The sequence below is a fragment of the Psammomys obesus genome, unplaced genomic scaffold (genome assembly GCF_907164565.1).
Source record: "Psammomys obesus unplaced genomic scaffold, mPsaObe1.curated_primary_1811, whole genome shotgun sequence".
In the NCBI taxonomy this organism is placed as follows: Eukaryota; Metazoa; Chordata; class Mammalia; order Rodentia; family Muridae; genus Psammomys; species Psammomys obesus.
Window position 1 is genome coordinate 84,313 of NW_026592509.1, and position 21,663 is coordinate 105,975.

The window sequence follows — 21,663 nt, forward strand, 5'->3', positions numbered from 1 at the left end:
CACACACACACACACACACACACACACACACACACACACACACACAGTCTAGAAAAAAAGATAGTAGATTTAGCAAATGGTACTCCAGGACTGTCCTGCAGAAATATCATACAAGTTCCACTTAAAAACAAGTAAACAGCTGAAGTTAATTTTTTAAATAGTAACCTTATTGAGACATGGTTCAGATACATTGCATTTACTCCTTTGCAATTCATACTTCAGTGTTTTTCAGTATGGTCTTGGAGGTAGCCTCCATTGTTATTATCTAATTCTATGACATTTGCGTCATGGCTAAAAGGAACTCTACGCTCAGTAGCAGGGCTTTCTGTCTCCCCCAGGCCCTGGTAGCTGCTAGTCTACCTTTTATGTGGAGTTATGTGTTCTAGCCATTTCACATAAATGTAAGTGTATAACATGTAGTCTTTTGAATGTCTCCATGCAGCGTGTGTGTGTACATATATATTTCACATATATATGTAAAAGTAATTTAATGACATTTAAAATTTTATTTTATGTATATGGATGTTTTGCCTGTGTATATGTCTGTGTACCATGGAGGCCAGAAGGCAGCATTGGATATTGGAAACGAGATTATAGACAGTTGTGAGCGGCCATGTGGGTGCTGGGAACTGAACCCAGGTTCTCTGGAAGAGCAGTCAATGCTTACTTAACCACTAAGCCATCTCTCTAGCCTCTTGACTTTTTTTTTTTTTAAATAGAGTCTCATTTGGCCCAGATTACCCTCAAACATGTTACAAAACTAGGAGAGGACTTGTCCTGATCCCCTGCCGCTACTTCCCACAGCTGTGGCAGCAGATATATCACCACATGTCACCTAGTTTTAGAGACTTGAAAACCGATTTAATCTGTGCCGGCCATTGCTGTTTATATGCACATAAATGTAACATCTGTGAGTGAGGTCTTTCCCATGTTATTATGTGCGGAGGCTCTGAACTCTGTGCGTGTTTTGCTGGTTGCTTTGAATCTAACCAAATGCAAGTGTTCAGTGCCCACATGTAGCAGTCACCATGGTGGAGAGTGGGTGGGACGCTTGGCTTTTGTTCAGAGTTCTTTTTATGATGGCCCACATTTGTAAAAGGTGTGTAAAATTTATGTGTGTTCTACTTTGCTTTCTGTTGCTGTGATTAACATCATGATCATAAACAATTTAGGGAAGTCAGGTGAGATGGTGCAAAAGCCTGTAATCCCAGCACTCAGGGAGGCTGAGGCAGGAGGATCTCTGTGAGTTAAAGACCAGGACAGCCAAGGCTACACAGAGAAACCCTGTCTCAACCCCCCACCCCCAAACCACCACCACCACCACCAACAATAACTTAGGGAGAAAAGAGTTTATTTCATGTTACAACTCCCAAGCCACATGTGATCCCCGAGGGAGGTCAAGGTCAAACTTAAGACAGGAGCCTGGGGCAGGAGCTGACGCAGAGACTTGGAGGAACACTGCTTCTGGGCTTGCTTTCAGCTTCATATTCTGTTGCCTTTCTTTACTGTCCAGGACCCACTGCACCGGCGTGGCACCACTCACTGTGGCTAAGCCTTCCCATATCAACCGTTAACCAGACTTGTCCCACAGATTTGCCTACAGGCAAGTCTTCTGGAGGAGTCTCTCAACTGTGGTTCCCTTTTCCCATGTGACCCTAGTTTGTGTAAAGTGTGTGTGGGGGGGAAGCATAATATTGTATGTGGTCCTGATGGGAATAAGGAAGAATTTCAGAAAATACATTGAAATCAAGAATGAGTTTTACTGCCTCAACTTCCACCCCCTCGATACTCCCCCCCCCCCCAGTTCCCCCCCCCCCCCATCCCCTTGCTGCCATCTAATCCCTAAACTGATGAGGAGTGGGAGATGTACTTTCATTGGAGAGTTTGGGTCTGCTTCTGTCATGTTATGTTCAGTTGCTGCCCTGTGGCCTGTTAATTTGGGGGTTGGTTCCCAAGGCCTCCATACAAGTCTAGTTCTACAGAGCTCTGGGTCCCCACTGTAACTCCCGGGTGCAAATAGGTGACCTTGTAAGAACCTACATATGTTATAATTAATTTAGTTTAATTATATTTGATGTAATTAAAGAAGACAGGAAGGAACAATGGTTAAAATATGCTGGATGACAGTCCGTAACTAAGAGCGCTTTGATGGGCTGTTTCCTATAGAGCAATGGGAGAGGCTTCATTTGTGGTGTAGGAAGTGAGGTGGTTAGAACTTGTCTTAGTACCTGAGAGATTTATAATTTAGTGGCACACGATAATTATACGCAGTGCCACTGTCATGCTACAACTATGATAGATGCTCTAGAAGGAGGATAGATAGTCTAGAAGGAGGACTGGACACCTGCCTAGCAGGAGGCTTAGCTAGGGTTGAGCTGAGGTTTCTCTGGCTTGGGATAGGAGAATGCAGAGCAGAAGACGAACATTCCAGGGCAAAGGAACAGCATGGATGTGGGTATGAAAGCGTAGACAAGGGGTTGCTGCCAGCAGGTGGTCAGGCTGGACTGTGAGGAAAAGGTGAAGTGCTGGAGAGGAGCGGGGACACACGGGTAGAACACAGAGAGGGGCCTGGCCCACTGGTTATTTTTAGAGAAACAGAGGAGGGCAGGAAAGAAGATGAGTTTAAAAAACCATCTGCACAACTGTATTAGCAGTCAGCTTTTATTCTGCCCAAAGATGATGCAACTGGGGACTTGACTGTCGGTAGTCTCCAAGGGAGGCCAGAACCTGTATCTGTGGGATGGTTCCCTTGCACGCTGATGTGCAGGAGCTGAGCCCAAAGGTCAGTAAGACTCACCCTCTACACTGTTTCTTTAAAAGAGGGTGACTGAGGGCCAGAGATTTAGCTCAGGTGGTGGAGTGTTTGCACAGCATCCAGAAAGCCCTGGCTTTTATCCCTTTCATGAACATGGTGGTTTGTTCATTAAATCCCAGCACTTGGGAGGTAGAGGCAGGAGGATCAGAAGTTCAAGGTTATCCTTGGCTATGTAGCAAGTATGACGCCAGCCTGGGATACATGAGGTCACAGGGGCAGGAGGAACCAGAACATATCCAGAGAAGGGAAACTCAGTGATAGCTGCCGTGTTGTAGATTATCAATAAACAGTGGCTATTCCTAAATAGCTGTATTCCCAAATCACCACACAGAGACTAGGATTTATTTAGTTAACCTAGAGCACAATACTGGGCAATAGTTACTCTATCCTAAACCTCCAAGCCTGCATAGTTTCCTTCCATTCAGATTTTACACACTGTACTTGCTTTTAGTCATATCTTGGATCGTGTTCATCTCTCCTGGTGGTTCCAAGTCCTCTCCTGCTGATCCCTTCTCTCTGATTTCCCTCACTCCCTTTCTTTTCCTCCCCTCTGGACCAGGATGTCCTACCCTATTCTTTCTGTTGCTCAGCACTGGCTGGCTGTTTTATTGACAACACAGAGAACAAATGGTGGCATGTTTACACAAGCTTGAGACAGGTGATGCTTAGAATAAACATTACAATGAAATGTCCAGATTGAAACCAGATAGAGGGGTAGAGAGATCAGCATTTGAATGAACAAGGGTAAATTGTTCATCCACAGAACGTTGTACCAACACTGTTGCAACTGGGATGTCTGTGTAGAGTTCAGTAGTTAGCTACTGTAGTGCGACAGCCACTAAAGCAAGCATCATCCCATAACTTTTGAGGGGTAGGAATGGGACCCCTAGCTGGTCTTTCGCAAGGTAGCAATGAAGACATACTAGCTCTGTACACAACCTCCATGGGCTGGACTGGAACACAGACCGTTGCCAAGCTCTTGTGACGCTTCCATTGGGAGTCACAGCTCCTTGCTCTGTGAACGTCTTTGTGCAACTATTCAGACCTGGTAGCTGGCTTTCTTAAGAAGAGGCCTCAGTGCCTTTTATCATCCTGCTTCTGACTCACTCTGCTCCTTTATTCTTTCCATTAGAAGTGTGTCACTAAGTCCAGCCCACACAGGGGAGGGGAATCGAGCTCTGAGACTTGAAGGGAGTAGTATCAAGGAATTTGAGGACCTATTTTTATAACTGCCACAAGATGTATTGGAGAGGACATGACAACTGTCTTCAAATATTTGGAAAGCTTTGTCAGAAGCTAAAGGCAGCTGGGTTTGGCTCCACCTAAAGAGATGCATGGAGATGTGCAAGCATGGAGCAGGTGCCTGGGGAGTGGTGAGCCCTGTGTTTCCCGAGGCAGGTACTCGGCAGGGCTGAGTGACCACGAGAGGAGCTTCTCACCTTGGGTGGGGGACTGGGTCAGAGGGGAGGACTAGAGACCTTGCTCTTTAAGTCCTCCTGGAGCACAGCCATGCTTGCTGTTTGATCTTACAGAGCTGAGCTGTGTGGCAGGAACCGTATGGTATTTGGCTGTTTTTAGGAAATGTGTACTAACCGTTGGACTGGAGGGTTTTGGAAGTCCCTGCCCCCACCCTTGACAGGTAGTGCAATGCTATGATTTTAAAGTTATTTTACAGGGCTGAGGGGATGGCTCTATGGTAAGAGAGCTTGTTTTACAAGCGTGAGGACTTGGATTTGGATCTCCAGAACTCATGCACAAAATAAATAAATAAATTAATTAAAAAAAAAGTCAAGCAGCAGGGGCTAGGGAGATAACTCAGCTGCTAAGAGCACTTGTTGCTCTTGCAGAGGACCTGGGCTCAATTTCCAGGACCCACATTATAGCTCACAATGATCTGTCACTTCAGTTCCAGGGGATCTGCTAACCTCACTGACTGTCATAGGCACCACGCCTGCATGTATGTGGTGCACACACACGCAGGAAGAACAGTCATGTACAAAAATAAGATAAGTATTTTTAAAAAGCTAGGCATAGCCGTGTATGCCCGAAAGCCCAGCGCTGAGGGAGCTCGATGGCCTTCCAGGCCAGCTGAGACAGTGGACTTCCAGTTCAGTGAGAGACCCTGCTTCAGGGCAAGAAGTGACAAACGATAGCGGAAGGTGGCCAGGGCCATCCACGCACATACACACACAGGCACACACACACACACACACACACACACACACACACACACCCCTAGCCACAAATCTAGAAGCATTTACGGGTGAGCATGCTGTGTGGGGGTGCTTCAGGCAGTATTGTGTTTGTATGTGAGTTACATGAGATTTTATAGATGGCGATTCTGAGACTAAATCTTGTTCTTTCCTTTGGACAGTGCCTGAGAGAGGAAGTTGCTTGTGTCGCCGCTGGACTGAGGCACGCATTAGCCACCACAGGTGAGCACTCCACCTTTATCTTGCGAGTGAGCCTGCTGAGCAATAGAACACCAGGAGAAAACTTGGGAAAGAGCGTTGGGAAGGGCCCTGTGGTGCTGCAGCTCTGACTCCGCAGGGGCGGAAGGAAGTGAGCTCTCTGGCTCTTTTTGTTGTAGACACGCTGCTGGATTTTTCACAAGTCGATTCTCTCATTTAGTCCTCATAGCCAAGGAATGGTGTGAGTTAGCGTCTTTTTCAAACCCCATCAAGAGGTTGTAGAGACACTTGTGAGTGGCGGGAGAGATAGGGATGTCAGTGTAGACTCTGCAGTGAGCTGGGTTGCTTTCCTGCTGGATTTTATTGTTTGTTGATTGAAAAGCGTCAGGTGAGCTGTCTTCTGTACGTGAGTGGGTGGAGGAACCAGCAGCAGCATTGGGGATGTGGAGGGCAGGTGGCATTAAGGGACATAGCACTCTGGGCCTGGCTTCAGGGTCCTACGGTTGAGAAAGCAGTTGATTATACATAGAGAGTTCCTTTCAAAAAGAGGGGCAAAGTGGGGACATAGCTCAGTATATACTATGGTTGTCTCAAAAGCATGAGGATCCAAGTTCAAATCTCCAGAACAGCAGTGGTGAGGTGAGAAGTAGAGACAGGCAGGTCCCCGGAGCTCACCAGCCAGCTAGCCTAGCCTCCTCGATGAAGTTCCAGACCAACGAGAGACCTTACCTCAGCTGAAAATTGAAGACATTTGAGGAACACCATCAGAGCTGAACTCTGGCTTCTATGTGCACCTGCATGCACACGCACACATGAACATACATGTGATGCCTGAACATGTGCTGGGGAGAGGAAGGGAGCGGGAGAGAAGTTAGAGTGTACTTGGAGGAGAGAAACCAGGAAGGGGAGAGGAAGGGAGCGGGAGAGAAGTTAGAGTGTACTCAGAGGAGAGAAACCAGGAAAGGGAGAGGAAGGGAGCGGGAGAGTGTTCTCAGAGGAGAGAAACCAGGAAGGGGAGAGAGAGGGAGTGGGAGAGAAGTTAGAGTGTACTCAGAGGAGAGAAACCAGGAAGAGGAGGAATTAGCAACTCGGAGTGTGTGGAAAATCTTCACCCTTCTGTGTCTTCCCTTTTCGATTTCTGTGCTTGCTCCTCTTGGGCTGTGTCTCAGTGTTTGTCTCCTGTGGCAACCAACAATCCATGCTGTGTGAGTCCAGGTGTGGGTGGGCAAGGGCCGAAGAGGTAAGGAGGGTAGCGTGTGAACTTAGGTGAGGACACCCTGTGCCGGTCACCTCCTGTGGCTGTCACCACCTGTAGCTTACTGCTGCTTGCACTTTCTCTTAAAGTGAGATCATGAGATGACTCTGTGGTTAAGAGCACTGGCTGCTCTTCCAGGAGATCCAGGTTTGGTTCCAGCACCCACACAACAGCTCAGAATCGTCTGTACCAGGAGAGACCCTCTCTTCAGGCCTCCATGGTACCAGGCATGCATATGGAGAACAGAAAAAAATGCTCATACACATACATACAGTTTTTAAAAAGTGAAATCTTATGTTTTGAAAGAACCAAATGATCCATAGGAAGTTGTTAAAAGCAAAAATGATTGCCTACGAATTGTTTTCCCTAATTCCCTCAGTGGTAACACCTTGCAGAGCTGACTTTGCAGTAGCTCATCCTGGATTTGGTGCTGATACGGTGAGGGTGCAGGGTTTCTCCTGCTGCTGTGGAATGGCCACACCCACTTCCTGGCCCCCAGCCTTCCCTCGGCTCCAGACAACCATTCTTGTTTCCCACGTCTGTGATGTCACGTCTGAAATGCTTTCAGATGTTCCTGTGCAGTACATAACCCTTTGGTTGTTGGCCTTCCTGCACAGCGTAAATCCCCGGAGATCTGTCTTAGACGTGTGTATCCACAACTGATTCCTTTTAGGGGCGAGAAGTATGGTATGGCTGTGGTTCTGGATTAGCCCGCTAGAGCTGTTGTGACAAAATACTACAGCCCAAGTGGCTTAAAGAACATAAACTCAGCTTCTCACTGTTGTAGAGGCTAAGAGCCCAGGATGAGTGTCGTTAGGATTGGTGTCTGGTGACACTGTAGATGGCCTTTCCTCACTATGTCCTTACAAGCTTCTCCTCTGTGCATGTGTGCAGAGAGCGCCCCCTCCTGGCTTCTGTAAGGACTGACCTCATTTCCCCTTGGCACCGGTTAGCTTTCCTCGCCTCTGAAACAGGCCGTTTCCTAACAGAGCCACCCTGGAAGTGAGGGATGTTGCGGGTGGGCAAAGTTCAGTGTGCAGCAGCCAGTTGGTCTAACTAGTTATCCGCTGGGCAGTGTCTGGCCTGCTTCCAGTTCGGCCTGTTTGCAATGAGCTGTAAACGCCCGTGGACAGGGTTTTGTTTGCATGTAAGCTTCGTCTCTCTGGGTCAAGTAAGTGTCCAGGAGCGTGACTGCTGAACTGTGATGGCTTCTTCCTAGAAGGCTGTTCTCCTAGACCTCACTGGGGCAGTGGGGTGGAGAGGGGGCTCAAGAGGCTGTGCACATGCCGTGCACCTTCCTAAAGCCAGGCATGGTTGTGTGTGTGTGATCCGGCACCCCTGTGGATGAGGTGAGCAGAACCCCCCGATGCTCACAGGCCATTGAGCTTTGTGGGCGCAGCCAGCAAACCAAAGATCCTGTCTTTATCCGGGTGGGAGGGAGGACCATTGTTTGAGGCTGCTTCCCGCCCTACACACCCTCTTAATTGTGCATGTAGCAGACAGAAGTGCTTGTTGCAAGGGAAAGCAGTGTGGAAGGGCCATGTTACTGTTAGCTAACTGTAGCCACTTTTTTTTTTCTTTCTTTTGAGATGAGTGTCATAGTGTAGTCCTGGCTGGCCTAGAACTCACAGAGTTCCTGCTTCTGCCTTCTGAGTGCTGGGATTAAAGGTATATACCAGCATGCCCAGCTCAACAAATACATTAAAAAAAAAAAAAAAAGGAAAAAGAAGGCAAAGAGGTGAACAGTCTATAGAAGGAAAGACACCAGCTACAACAGCTGAGATAGAAACAGCTACTCAGGTGTCCACTGAGAGGTGAATGGGCAAGTCACATGTGGCATACACATGCACACACGTGTCTAACTCCTCCCCACCAGGGAATGGTATAAGCCTTAAAAAGTACAGAACTGCTGACAGGCTCTTCCATCGATGAACATGATGCTGAATGACCTAACCCAGTCATAAGAAGGACAAATGCTGGGATTCCATTCAAATGAGTAGTCAAATTAGAGACTGGGGCAGGAGGACAGGGATGGGAGTGACCTGGTACAGTCAGCTTCAGTGTTGCAAGATGAAGCAGTTTCAGGGTTGGAAGGACAATGGCTGCAAACCCTGGTTACTGTGTGGCGCTACTGGGTAGATTGCACAGGAAAATATTTCAAAGAGGAGGCTGGAGAGATCACTCATGGGTTCAGAGCACTGGCTGTTCTTGCAGAAGACTCACATGGTAGCACATAGGCTGTCTGTAGCTCCAGTTCCAGGGGAATGGTGTCCTCTTCCAGCCTCTGTAGGCACCAGGCATATGCAGGCCAAACACTTAACACACATAAAATAAAAACAAATATCTGGGAAAAATTTCAAAGAGGAAAAATCTATTATTTGAGACATTGTAGCTATGTCAGCTATTTGTTGTATACAGACCTAATCCAGATCCTGATTAAGAATCCTTACAAGAGGCTGGAGAGATGGCTCAGCAGTTAAGAGCACTGGCCGCTCTTCCAGAGAGCATGAGTTCAATTCCCAGCAACCACATGGTGGCTCACAACCATCTACATTGGGGTCTGGTGCCCTCTTCTGGTGTACAGGTGTACATGCAGAAAGAGCACTCATATACATAAAATAAATAAATCTTTAAAAAAAAAGAATCCTCACAAAACCATCATTTTGACGTAGCCAGGAAAGCTTTTTCTCTTGCAGTTTATTTGCCAAGGAGGTTGCTGTCTTGGTTTATTGCAACCCTCTGCTGTGCTACGTTGTTGTCAGTGGTCACTGCTGCTGCTTCCTAAGCGGCTTCAACTCCTTCCATTAGAGTGCCAGCTGTAGACTGGTCCAGAGGAGCCTAAGGTTGGCATTAGCTGGCACATCTGTGTTGTGCATCTCCGACCATTCGGTAAATGCATAGACTTTTTTTTATCTGTGTACTTCTGCGGGAGTTGGGGTGTGGATGAATAGATTTAAGCAGGCATTCTACTGAAATAATGGCTGCCATACTGTCTTGTAATCACAAATACACGTGTATTTGACAATAGGGAATCTGAATTTGCGTTGGTAGGGTGGAAAGGCACTACTGTGAGTGTCAGCTGGACTCCAGTGTTTTCTCTGTCACTCATTTCCCATGCGATCTTGGCTAAATCTCAGCCTCTATTCTGGGCCTCCGTTTTCTCAGCTAGTAAATGTGAGGTGTGGACTTGATGGTTTTCAAGGTTCCTTTCAGGTTAGCCATGAACAAATGGCAGCATTCCAGGGGTGTGGCTGTGGGATAGTGCCTGGGACTTTCAGGACTTCTTTCATGGTTTTAGATCTGTGGACTAGATCTGTGTTTGGCTTGATGGTCACCCCTGCGAGACAAGCTTCTGTATAGGGCTCACATCGGCTGAGATCCGGTTGGGAATTTCCCGCAGCAGCGAGGGTCAAGTGGCAGCCCAGTCTAATCCTGACGCACATTTTCTCTTTTCCCTTCTGTTCTGCTGAGAAGTGAGTGGCAGCGTGTTCCAGTGGGGGACTGGCTTGGCATCTTCTGGACACCGCTTGTGTCCTGGGAAGACTCTCCCGCTGTTTTTGACGGCAAAGGAACCCAGCAGAGTGACAGGTGAGCTCCTTATTTCTTCAGAGTTTTTGTCCTTCAGAAAATGGGCAAGCAGTCTCTCTCAAACTTTATTTTGTATGGTTGTTTTTTGTTTTTTTTTTTTTCCCTGCTTGTATTCTGTGCACTGTTTGCATGCCGGATGCCCAGGGAGGCTAGGAGAGGGCGTTTCATCCCCTGGCATTGGAGTTAACATACAGATGTGAGCTGCCATGTGGGGCTGAGAATCAAATCCAGCTCCTCTGGAAGGGAGAAGCTGGTACTCTTAACTGCTGAGCCATCTTTCCTGCTTTAAGCTTTTGGTATTTTTTGATCTTTCTAATGCTGTTTGTTGGATGTCAGTCTTTTTGTGACTTTTGTGGCCCAGTAAAAGTCACTATTTTTGCCACGAGAATCTGGGATCTTTTGAGCAGTAGGTGCCAGGCAGGTAGGTAAAGATCAAAAAGGAAGTTCTAGAATGGGTCGTAGATACTTGGAGATACTGTGTGGAGTTTGGAAACAGTATGTAGTAATTTAGTGAGTCTGCAAGTTGTGAATACTAGTACAAGTTGCCCACAAGGCAGCTGGGCACCTGCACAGAGTCAGCCGTACTGAGTTTCCTGTATGGCCAAGGGGCCAGGAATGACTCTGCTGGCAGTCACACCCAGAGAGAAGACTGTGGGATGAGTGAGGCTGTACCCAGCAGGCAGGGGTGTCTCCACATGAAGACACTGTAGGAATCTGCACTCAGCTCAGGGACCTGCTCATTTGTCTGTGGTTAGTTGTTCAATAGGGGCTGCCCTCCTTTCTTTTCTTTTCTTTTTTCTTTTCTCTTCTCTTCTCTTCTCTCCTCTTTTCTTTTCTTTTCTTCCTTTTCTATCTTTTGCTCTCAGGTCCTCTTCAGCTCTCCCTCTCTGTTCTCCATGCTCTTGTGGGCCTTTCTCTCTTTGTGTATGGTTCCGTGTCTGTCTCTTCTCTGTAACTTACTTTTGGGCCCAGTTCACTGAGGGTTGGCTATGGGAAGTCCTATATAAGTGTCCCCTAACTACTCTGCCCCAGCTAGGAACAAAGGAGAGACTAGAGGATGCTGGGAAGGGATGGGGAGGATGGGACTGCAGTGGTAGTGAGGCACACACGTGCCTTATTATTCTGTTTTGTGTGTGTGTGTGTGTGTGTGTGTGTGTGTGTGTGTGTGGACTCTCACAGGACTCACAGACCTCCTGTTTCAGCAACATGGTCGTCCTGCCTGACTTGACACTGTAGCTGTGGATAGACTCTCAGCTCCTTCCTCTTTCTCTGGAAAGGCTCTGCAGTTTCCTCAAGGTCTAGAGCAGACATGGCTTTCTCAGTGAGGACTCCCCTTCAGGCCTCCGTTGCTTTCTCTCTGTGGAGAGCATCAGTATGAATGGTTACCAGTTTTCTCCTGTGCCTCGGGGAAAATAGAGCATTGTTGTTCTCTGTATTTTAGCACAGGACCGGTAACTAGAAGGCATTAAAAAAAAGCCAAACCACTGTTTAATTTAAATTAAAACTTAATTAATTTATTAATTATTAATTAAAGTTAACTAAACATAAATTAATTAAATTACATTAATTTAAGTTTAAACAGCCAGTTTGGGATCTGCCTGCAATGAAAGCTCAGAGTTGTCTGGTGGAATTTTCTTGTAGGTTTGAATGACTTATCAGTTTCCTGCCCTCGTAGCCCACCATTTTGCATTCTCCCATCTTCACCTTGCTACTACAGGTGCCCCTGGGGCCTAGGACTCCTTGCTTGGTGGGAATGGCTGGGAGCGTTTGCTTGTTCTCTTCATTCCACAGGACACTTGAAGGTATGAGATGTCTTTAGTCAAACAGAAGTCTCTAGAAACAGTTGCAGACTAGAACTATGCTTTTCTGCAGGCTATACCAAGACTTACCACAGGCTGTGTTGCTAAAGGCAGTGTAATTCAGCGAGGTAATGTGCTGGACTTGAGGATAGAAGCAGGTTCACAGAGCTGGGCTGTGTGTTCAGAGGCGGCCTGCTTTGTGGCTCAGTCCTGCACATGATGGGATCTGAAGGTTGGAGTTCTTTTGCCTTCAGCCTTCCTCAATAGGCAGAGCTCAGAAACACACGCACACATTTCACAAGCATTTTCTCATGTCTATGTTACTGTTTCTATCAGAAATGTGAATCTACACTGATCTGTCCTGCTCCATTCCGGTATGGCTGGAGTGTTGCTCTGGCTTTCCTGTGTTCATATCTGTACCTTTCTGCTGTGACAGTGAGTACTGTTGTGCCTTATCCTTGGTGCATGGACTCATCCAAACCCTGTCACGTCACCCTTCCCATGGTGCCAGCCGTCCTGCCAACACAGCTGCTCACATTTGCCTGCACGAGGAGGGTTTCTCCCACGCTCAGGTAGAGCTGGGCCCTAGAGTCCACTCTTCCTGCAGCATGTTCTGGCATAAATGTAGCTCAAAACAAACGAATTTCTTTTCCAGGCCTAGAGAACTCTAGAGCAGTGTGTGCTGTTGCCGGATCTGCCCACTCAGCCTCATTAACAGGTGGGTACCAGCTCTGAAGGGGCACGTGGCCTGGGATGAAGCTGATGCAGAGTCGGGGATGGTGTAAATTTTGCAGTGGGTGTTTAGTATCACTCTTGATATAGTTTTAGGCAAAATTACTTTACCTTTTGAGACCATTTCCCCATTTGTAAAAGTACTTTATAAGTAGCTGTAAGAGCTTAATGTGATGGTTCATAGAAAGCAGGAGAACCTCAAACTTCACCTCATTGCTCATCCTCTGAGTTTTCTCAAGTTATACAGGGTGGAAAAGATTAACTTCCTTTTTGGGGAATTGCGATGGGCAGATCAAGAAATCAATGGTAAATTTATACATAGCCATGTATAAATTTTGCTCAGTGATGGGGGATGTCATTGCCTAAGCATCAAGGAAATGCTTCACTGCACACCTAGGTTGTGATATGGGTACCGTTGTGACTTATTGTTGACTGGCGTGTTAGGGAGCAAGTTTGTGACCATGTTTTGCTTTTGAGACAGTTTTTCCCTGTAGCCCAGCCTGGGTTGGAATTTACTATGTAACTCAGGTTAGCCTTAAACTTACTGAAATTCTCCTGCCTCAGCTTTCTGACTGCAAGGATTACAGGTGTGAATGATGCACATACCTTTCTTAGCTGTTTCACCTTCTAATGCAACTTTTCACATTCTCTTTCTTGCTATAATGTCACACTGTTTTGTTTTTTTTAAATAATTTATTTAGTATGTGTACAGTGATCTGCCTGCAGGTATGTCTGCAGGCCAGAAGAGGGCACCAGATCTCATTATAGATGCTTATGAACCACCATGTGGTTGCTGGGAATTGAACTCAGGACCTCTGGAAGAACAGATAGTGCTCTTAACCTCTAAGCCATCTCTCCATCCCATGTCACACTGTTTAATTTTATTTTAACCTGTATTAATCTGCAGCTATCTACTTCGTGTATTTATCTCCCTGTTTTCTTTCCATGTGCTTGTCTATTCTATTTACCTGCATTTCTGTTTTACTTATCTTTCATTCTTATAGCTTACCTATTTATTTGCATGTATCTGTTTATAAGGTTAGTCTACTGTATATGTATTTTCTATTTTTTCCGTTTCATTTCATTATTATTTTTACCCCTCACATTAAATAGCCATTTTTCTTTTTTCTTTTCTTTACTTTTTCCTTCCTTCCTTCCTTCCTTCCTTCCTTCCTTCCTTCCTTCCCTCCCTCCCTCCCTGCCTACTTCCTTCCTTCCTTCCTTCCTTCCTTCCCTCCCTCCCTCCCTCCCTGCCTCCTTCCTTCCTTCTTTCCTTCCCTCCCTCCCTCCCTTCTTTTCTTTCTTTCTTTCTTTCTTTCTTTCTTTCTTTCTTTCTTTCTTTCTTGTCTTTCTTTCTTTCTTTCTTTCTTTCTTTCTTTCTTTCTTTCTTTCTTTCTTTCTTGTCTTTCTTTCTTCCTTCCTTCCTTCCTTCCTTCCTTTCTTTCTTTCTTTCTTTCTTTCTTTCTTTCTTTCTTTCTTTCTTTCTTTCTTTCTTTCTTGTCTTCCTTTCTTGTCTTTCTTGAGATAGCCTCATGTAGCCCAGGCTGGTCCCAAACTCAGTAAGTAGCTAACACTAGCCTTATAACTCCTGATTCTTTTGCTTCCATCTCCCAAGTTCTAGGATTACAGGTGTAATGCTCACCTTTTACATTGCAGTTTTCTGACTCTCCATCCATCCATCAGTGCCAAGGAAGCCATGTGTCATCCTCTCACGTGGGAAGGTCTTTCCTTTCCTTTGGCCTGGATTGTTGTACTACAGCAGGGCAGACTGCAGCCTGTACCTCCGAGGGCCTTGTCTTTGTTAGGCCTCTCACAGATATGCACATGTCTTTTATTTTTAAGCAGCAAGTGGGGGCTCCCATACTTGGTTTGCTCAGTCAGTGTTTTGTGTGGAAATTCATGTGTATACACGTCTGTAAACTTACAGCCTTAGCATGACCCAGCCGAGCTGACAACTAACTGTTGGTGTTTACTGAGCTCCAGAGCAAGCGTGAAAATTTAAAGACTTAACAGACTCTGAGCTACCAATAAACTCTTGGTTAATGATCCTGAAACTACTGACCTGCCGACAAAGGAGGCAGCAGTTTGTAGCCTGCATTCACTTCACCTGGACTTTGGTGCTGGTGATAGTGTTGAGGTGACTGCTGCCCCTGTTTGACTGCACAAGCACCAGCCCCCACCTCTCTTCTAGAGACGCTGGGATTGCAGGGTGCTGGAGGCTGCATCCTTGTGGGAGTAAGAATAGATTAAGCTTCATTCTTTTTCTGTCCTAATTGATTTGAGATGGCTGATGGAATGCAACTTAGAAATTAGCAAATTGCCTGCTAATGTCAATTAAAAAAAGGAACAAAAATATGTGATTACTAAATTTATTATTTCCTACGTGGCCTCTTTGACTATTGTGCTTTTTTAATGCACAGACTGGATTTTTTTTTGTGGAGCTATAATTTATAGATGATATTCACCATTTTAAAGTGTCCATTTAATCATTTTTTAGTACAGTCACAAAGTGAATTGGTTTTTGATATTTCGAAAGTGAGTTAAAAATTGTCAAGATTAATAGCCCTCTTTTTTCATCTTACTCTGGCTGTTAACACATTGGATTTTGTTCTGGCTGTTAACACATTGGATTTTGTTCAGTGTTCTTTAGGCCTCTTCTCTGGAGTCCTTGTAGATTATGTAACCATTTGGCATCGCAGCAGAAGTTAATTTTACCTGCTGATGCAACAGCGTAACTATCCCCGTGTGGAAGACAGTCTGTCTTTCAAAAGATGGCTTAGATATTCTGAGCCTCGTAAGCTCCCCACCCGTGGCGCCTCTCTCCCCACCAGTGGCGCCTCTGTGGCTCCCCAGCATCTACGAGGCTGATATTTTGTAAGGTGAGGCATGTTGTCTTTGTTGCAGGCTGATGAAGGCCTGATGCATACTGTAGCTGTAGGATGTCAGTGATGGAAGCTATGTTGCTTACACATTCTCCTCTTAGAGGTGAGGACATGGTGGCATGGTGCACTGTGCCCAGTGTCCCACAGCGAGTGAGTGATGGAACTTGGAGACTGCTGAGCTATGACTATCATTAGATCCTGTTTGGCCTTTGATGAGCTTTAGGGACTATGAAGCCACCATAGGGCAAGCAGCGCTGTCAACTTGCTCAGGGACTCACCAACAGAGCAGGCCTGGCTCCTCGGCCCTTCACTGTTATGATCCTCTTTAGCCAGGTCATCTTGAAAAGTCATTTAACATTTCTCAGCCTTGAGTAGCTTATCTTTTGGGACAGTGCTGTATAATATGATGAGAGCCATCTTCCAAAAAGTAAAATGAAACAGGTAAGATTATCTTGTTAATACATTTTGCTTAGAATGTCCAAAATACTCTTTGCTATAATAGAAGCACTGTTAATGAAGTATGCTTTTTTGAATGTGTGCCCTCGGTCTGCAGTCTGTAGTGGGTTTTCACGTGGGCCGGCCACACTTCAGGTGTAACCAGTGCTGTCCTTAGGTGCGTGTGTGGACTGCCACGCTGCCAGGACTGGGGAAGCTCATGTGCACTCTGAGGAGCTGCAGACTGCTGTCTCTCAGGCTGACCAATAGCCTGGGCTTCATTTTGTTTCTTTGAACTCGAGCACTTGTAGAGGGCAGGTGCTCTGGTTGCCACGGTCCCCACAGTCTGTAGTCAGCAGTGATGCCAGTTGTATCTTCTGCCCTTTGAGGCCAGCAGCCCTCCCCATCTTCAGCCGGTGAAACCAGGCTTGGAGAGGAAGTGATTTGTCCAAGGTCAATAGCTAGTTAGCAGATCCAGGAATAGCAGCCAGCGTCACTTGACTCTGCATTTGCTTCCTCCTCCTGTTACAGAGGCTCCTGCCTCTATCATGAGGTTATTGTGAGGCCCAGATGCGCTCAGGGGCTGCACAGATGGGCAGTGGCAGCTCATTCTGTGCTGTGGACAGCAAGTACAGTGAAAGAATCTCAGTTTTAAAAGGCTGAAGCTAAAATACCACACAGTTTTTTTGGCAGTGTCTCCTGAAGTCCAGATTGGCCTTGAACTAACTGTAGCTAAGGATGACCTTGACCTCCCTAATCCTCCTGCCGCTACTTCCAGAGCTCTGGGGTTATAGGTGCGCACCACCACACCCAATGTATGCAGTGCTGGGGACCGTGCATGCTAGGCAAACCAGCTGAGCCAAAGCCCCAGCCCCACATAGCGTATCTTCTAACCTGTCATCTTAAAAAGTAAAAAAGTGTGAAGGTTTCCTTTCATAAGAGGTAATATAGGCTTTATACTTAAAAATATATATATAGTAAATGGGCCTGTGAGATGGCTTAGTAAGAGGTTTCCTGCGTTAGCATGAGGGTCTCAGTTTGAATCTCAGCATCCACATAAAAACCTACACCTTTAACCCCAGCATTTGTAGAGTGGACACTTAGGGCTTGTTTCAACTTCTTGGCCATCAGCCTAGCTCTAGCTTCAGTGAGAGACCCTTGTCTCAAAGGAATAAGGTAGAAAGCAATAGAGCAGCATAGCTGATGTTCTCTCTCAGGCTCTGTGCTCATGGGCACATGCAACTCCCCCCACCCCCAATGTGTGCATATAACATCACCCCAGGAATGAACACACGCACGCACGCACGCACGCCCCGGACAATATGTGTTCCATACGCTAGGCCTTGCTTATGTACAGAATTTTTTAAGTCTTACATTTGGTGATGCTCTACATAAATTCCATATTGTGCGTGGGTCCACTGAATGTTGTGGTGTAAGCAGGAAACAGTCTCCTCTGGCTGCTGCTACTTCAGTGTTGTCTCCCACCCTCTGGATCACGGTCCTTACCCCCTGCCCCCTCTCTTTCAGATACAGGAGAGCTGTATGTCTGGGGCAGTAACAAGCATGGGCAACTGGCTTCCCTGGCTGCGTTCCTTCTTCTGCCCCAGAGAATAGAAGCCCGTTGCTTTCAGGATGAAAAGGTCACTGCTGTGTGGAGTGGCTGGACTCACCTGGTTGCTCAGACAGGTGAGAGTATAGCAGAGAATTCGGTATTGGTAAGAGTAGCTGTCTGGACATTCGGGGCTAAGGCCTGGGGGTGAAGGGCGGGGAAGTGGAGGACCCAGGCTCTTCTGGCATCAGCAAGATGTGGCTTTTTCTCTCTGGCTTACAGCTTTGCCCCTGGAAATGCAAGGCTGGGTTGGTGAACTGAGAGTCCCTGAGGTTTTGAGAGGGCAGCAGTGACTGCCAACATGACCCAGAGGTTGGTCCAGGGTACCAGTGAGCTCTTGCCTAGTCAGGGCTGGAGAGAGGGTTTTATTTTCATCTTGGCCTACTCTGAGTTAAAATAACATCAGAAAGTATTGGCAAATGTTTCAAATTGAGTTGTAGCTGGCATGACATTCCGATTTAAACTTGGGTTTGACTCTCAGACACTGTGTACATTGATTGAACCCTGGTGTTCCTCAGGGAACCACATGCCTGGCAGGTCTGGGCATCTTCACCTTCCTTTGAGTCTCTTGGCTTCCGTCTCTTCCTTAGGTCAGGTGTTTCTTGGCTGTCATACTCCTTTCTTCTTGGATTTTGGCTTTTCGTGGCCTCTCACCCCTGCTGTTCGGGAGTCGCTGCTGATCTGCTGTTCCTCAGACAGTCTGATGTCATAGCAAGGCCTTCTGAACCTCAGGCCTTCTCAGAGCTTCTCCCGCCTTTCTGGCTCCATCTTAGGCTCCCAAACACCTGCTGCCTGCTTTTCCAGATGTTTCCAGCTCTCACAGGTTTTCTCATAGCTTCAGCTCTCTTCCTTAAGTCATGCATGCTGTGTGCATTCATAGTCACAGATTGAGAGCATTTGTGCCCTCCATGCTTTTAATTGATCTTTCCAAATGATGTGGTTGTTGTTGATTGGTGAACTGGTTAAGGATGACACGTAGTAACCACCATGTTGCCAGGCCGGAGGATGCTCTCAGGAACGTGTGTTGTCCGTTTGGAGGTAAATTGTTTCTTTCCTCAAAGAGCTTCAGATTGCTTGAACGTAAGGATGGAAAACTTCATCTGTCCATCTGTCCACCCCCTGGTCCATCTGTCTGTTTGTCCATCATCCATCCATCCATCCACTCATAAGTGGCAAGGTCTGTTTATGTGCCCTTAAGGAGCCCCTTAGGAGAGGCAGAGCCATATCAGAACTCAGCACCATTCCAGTATTAGACATGCAAGCACAGAGCCAAGTATGGAATGAAAAGTAGCAAGGCAGTGAGCGGCGGCAGCGGCAGGCTGAGTAATTAGGTGTTAACAGGTGGGTGGCTATAGGTAATCTTCCACAGTGCAGTGCAGCAAAGCGCTCCCGCTGCCACACAGCAGCGAGTCTGTAGGTAATCCCTGCACGCGGTTAAGAGGCAGACTGTCAACGACAGAAGTGGCTCGTCTTTGAAGCCCTGCAGTGGAAGCGGACCTCATGTCGGGCAGGGCCTGCAGCCCTGGGGTGGGAGGTTGGCAACTGCATTCTTGACAGCGCTGAGTCACTGCAGCTGCTGGGGAGCTCATCTTAAGGTTTCCACCTCCACTCGAGAGCATGATTTTCTGGGTAACTGTTCAGCTGTTAATTAAGTTGCTAATTCATCTTGCTTGTTTATGTACCTCACTCTGTTCCCTTTTCTCCCAGGTCAGGAATGGTTAAAAGCTGGGGTGTTTGATTATCTGGGTGTTATACTGAATTGGGGGTGAATGGTAAGATCCTGATTCACCAGTCTGTGCTCCTTGAAGCAGGCATGGCAGCCCTTGCCCTGGCCTGATGTCATTGAGAAGAAGCACCCAGGGTTTCTGTTTAATCAGACTCAGCCTCTCACAGTAATGGGAACAAGTCTTCTTTGCAGTGTCACAATTGGCTCCTCACTCCAGCAAGAAGTTGTTTGGCTCTGGTTGTCTCGGAAGCTCCAGGGGCGGACCTCAGCAGCATATACCTGCCTATGTGGAGGCTTTTGTTGTGTGATACTGACCCAGAAGAGCTTGTGCACAGTGACCATGTGTCTCCAGAGTCCTGGGACAGGACAGGGCACTGTGCCTTTCTTCTCCAAGGTCTCAAGTTTGAAGCTTCCGCAAGAGGTGACTTTTGTCCTGCAGTGGACATTTGTAATGGCTGGAGACATTAGAGGCTGTGACAGCTGGGGATTGTCACCCCATGGGTGGAGGTCAAGGATGCAGCTGAATTTTCTAGCCTTGTAAGATAGCAAGGTGCCCTCAGTTGGTGTGGGAAATGTGTGTAGTCCAAATGCTTGTAGTGCAAGGTGGAGACATCTGCCTGGGACTGGTGTCCCCGCTGGCAGGCGCGTTGCTGGGCAGTTTGGATGGCACTGGGATAGCTGCCCAGATGGTCTGGTCTGCACGAGTGGATATGCCCTCTGCCCTCTCTTAGGAGCCTGCTGCCTGCCTGCAGGTTTGCAGTGGAAAAATACTTTTCTGTCTTAGTCAGAGGCTCTTGGAAAGAGGCCAGGGGAACCTGTTCTAATCTGGGAGAGTTGGCAAGGGTACCTGTGTCTCAGGCTGGTGTGGAGTTGCATTCTAGAAACCTTTCCTGAGCTGCTTGATGCCCCTGGTCAGTTCTCAGGAACATCATGGGACTCCTGCGTGACTCTGTCCCAGCTTGGTGACCCGCCGCTGTCTTAAAGATGCTCAGTTTCCGCGAGAAATGTTTTACAAAGCTGGATGGCTGAGTTGGGCGTTTTCCTCTGGTGACCATGTAAGCTATCTCACACGTCCTAACCACCCCTCTCAGGTGGGGTATTAGGCCTCCCTGCCTGCCGCATAGTGTGGCCTGTGCAAACATCTGTGAGCGTCCCAGTGAGCTGTAAACGTCTGCACAAGCGATGCTCACCTGAGGAAGGCGACTGAGCGCTGGGTCGCATTTTTAGAAGAGCCGCCGTTTTAACAGGTTCTGCAGCAGGATAGAACTATGTTGTCTTCGCACTAAGGCCTCCTAGGCTGGCCAGGCCTGTGCTGCTCAAGCTGACGGCTGTGCTCCTTGAAGTCTCTCACCCACCTGCAGTAGGCTCGTGGCTTTATTGGATTATCAAGGCTTTGGAAGCCCTCTGTGGCCTCCTAGGTACTTTTACCTGTTGATCCTTTGCGGTTCTCTTCCCAGTCTATAGTTGGACACGTCTGTCTGTCCTATTTGTTTAGTAATTTGTCTAGGTTGTAGACTCCATGAGAGCGGGGCCTCATTTTGCTTCTGTCTGCAGCCTGGAACAGGGCTGCCACACAGTAGATGTTCAGAAGCTAATTGCCTAGTGAATAAGCGAATGGCAAGAGGAAAAGAGCATGGCTTTGAAGCCAGATGGATCTAGGTTTGTGCTCCACTCTCCCCGGGGTCACACCCTGGTTACTGTGGTACATTTATCCTCATGGCCTTGTGACCCTCCTCTTCGTTTTATTTGATTTACATGACCCTGTCACTTTGAACTTCTGGTCCTCTTGCCTTCTCCTAAGTGTTACAGATGCTCCCAGCTTATGGGGTGCTAGGGATTTGAACTCACAGCTTCATGCATGCTAGGCAGGTCCTCTACCACTGAGCTATTGATTTTTTGACTAATTCCTTCTCCCACAAGACTAATAAGTTCCAGGAGAGCAGGTGGTATGTTTCTTTTGGTTTGCCATTGTTTCTTCCATTCTTAAGGAACACTTCAGGAGGTCCTTAGTCGATACATGTACAAATAAACACCACTGCTTCAACTATCCCATGTTAGAATGGGGAAGGGAAATTGCCAACCTGGAGTAAAGAAGTGATGTGGTAAGACCCAGGACTGGGCTGGGCCCAGACCCCCACACGCTCGGTCCCATCAGCTTTCTCTGTCCTTTTGGAAACTCTGGAGCTCCCTGGACTAGTTTGCTGGGTTTCTTCTCTGTGGACAGAGGTCGCCGTGGGACTCTGTGAATGCCTCTGAATGGGTAGCAGGTAGATTCCAGGTTGTCCTGAGGTGTGTAAAGAGATCAATCTTACAGGTGCTAAGTGCTAGCTGCTGGCAGTTTGTTAGAATTTCTTAGAATTTCAAGGGAATGCTCTTCCCAGGTCCCAGATGTTATTGTGGGATCGGACACA

General features: G+C 47.1%; 1 protein-coding gene across 6 annotated transcripts in view; it reads left to right on the plus strand.

Annotated features, from left to right (window-relative positions):
• Sergef (secretion regulating guanine nucleotide exchange factor) overlaps positions 1 to 21,663 on the plus strand; it is a 200,233-nt gene that overhangs the window by 11,188 nt on the left and 167,382 nt on the right. For 5 of the 6 annotated variants that reach the window (XM_055613494.1, XM_055613495.1, XM_055613498.1 and 2 more), the window contains 4 exons: positions 5,190 to 5,250; positions 9,956 to 10,069; positions 12,524 to 12,586; positions 17,445 to 17,603. In XM_055613494.1, coding sequence (XP_055469469.1) covers positions 5,190 to 5,250; positions 9,956 to 10,069; positions 12,524 to 12,586; positions 17,445 to 17,603 — 397 coding nt within the window. The remainder of the gene's footprint in view (positions 1 to 5,189; positions 5,251 to 9,955; positions 10,070 to 12,523; positions 12,587 to 17,444; positions 17,604 to 21,663) is intronic. The other variant, XM_055613497.1, reaches the window with a different exon arrangement.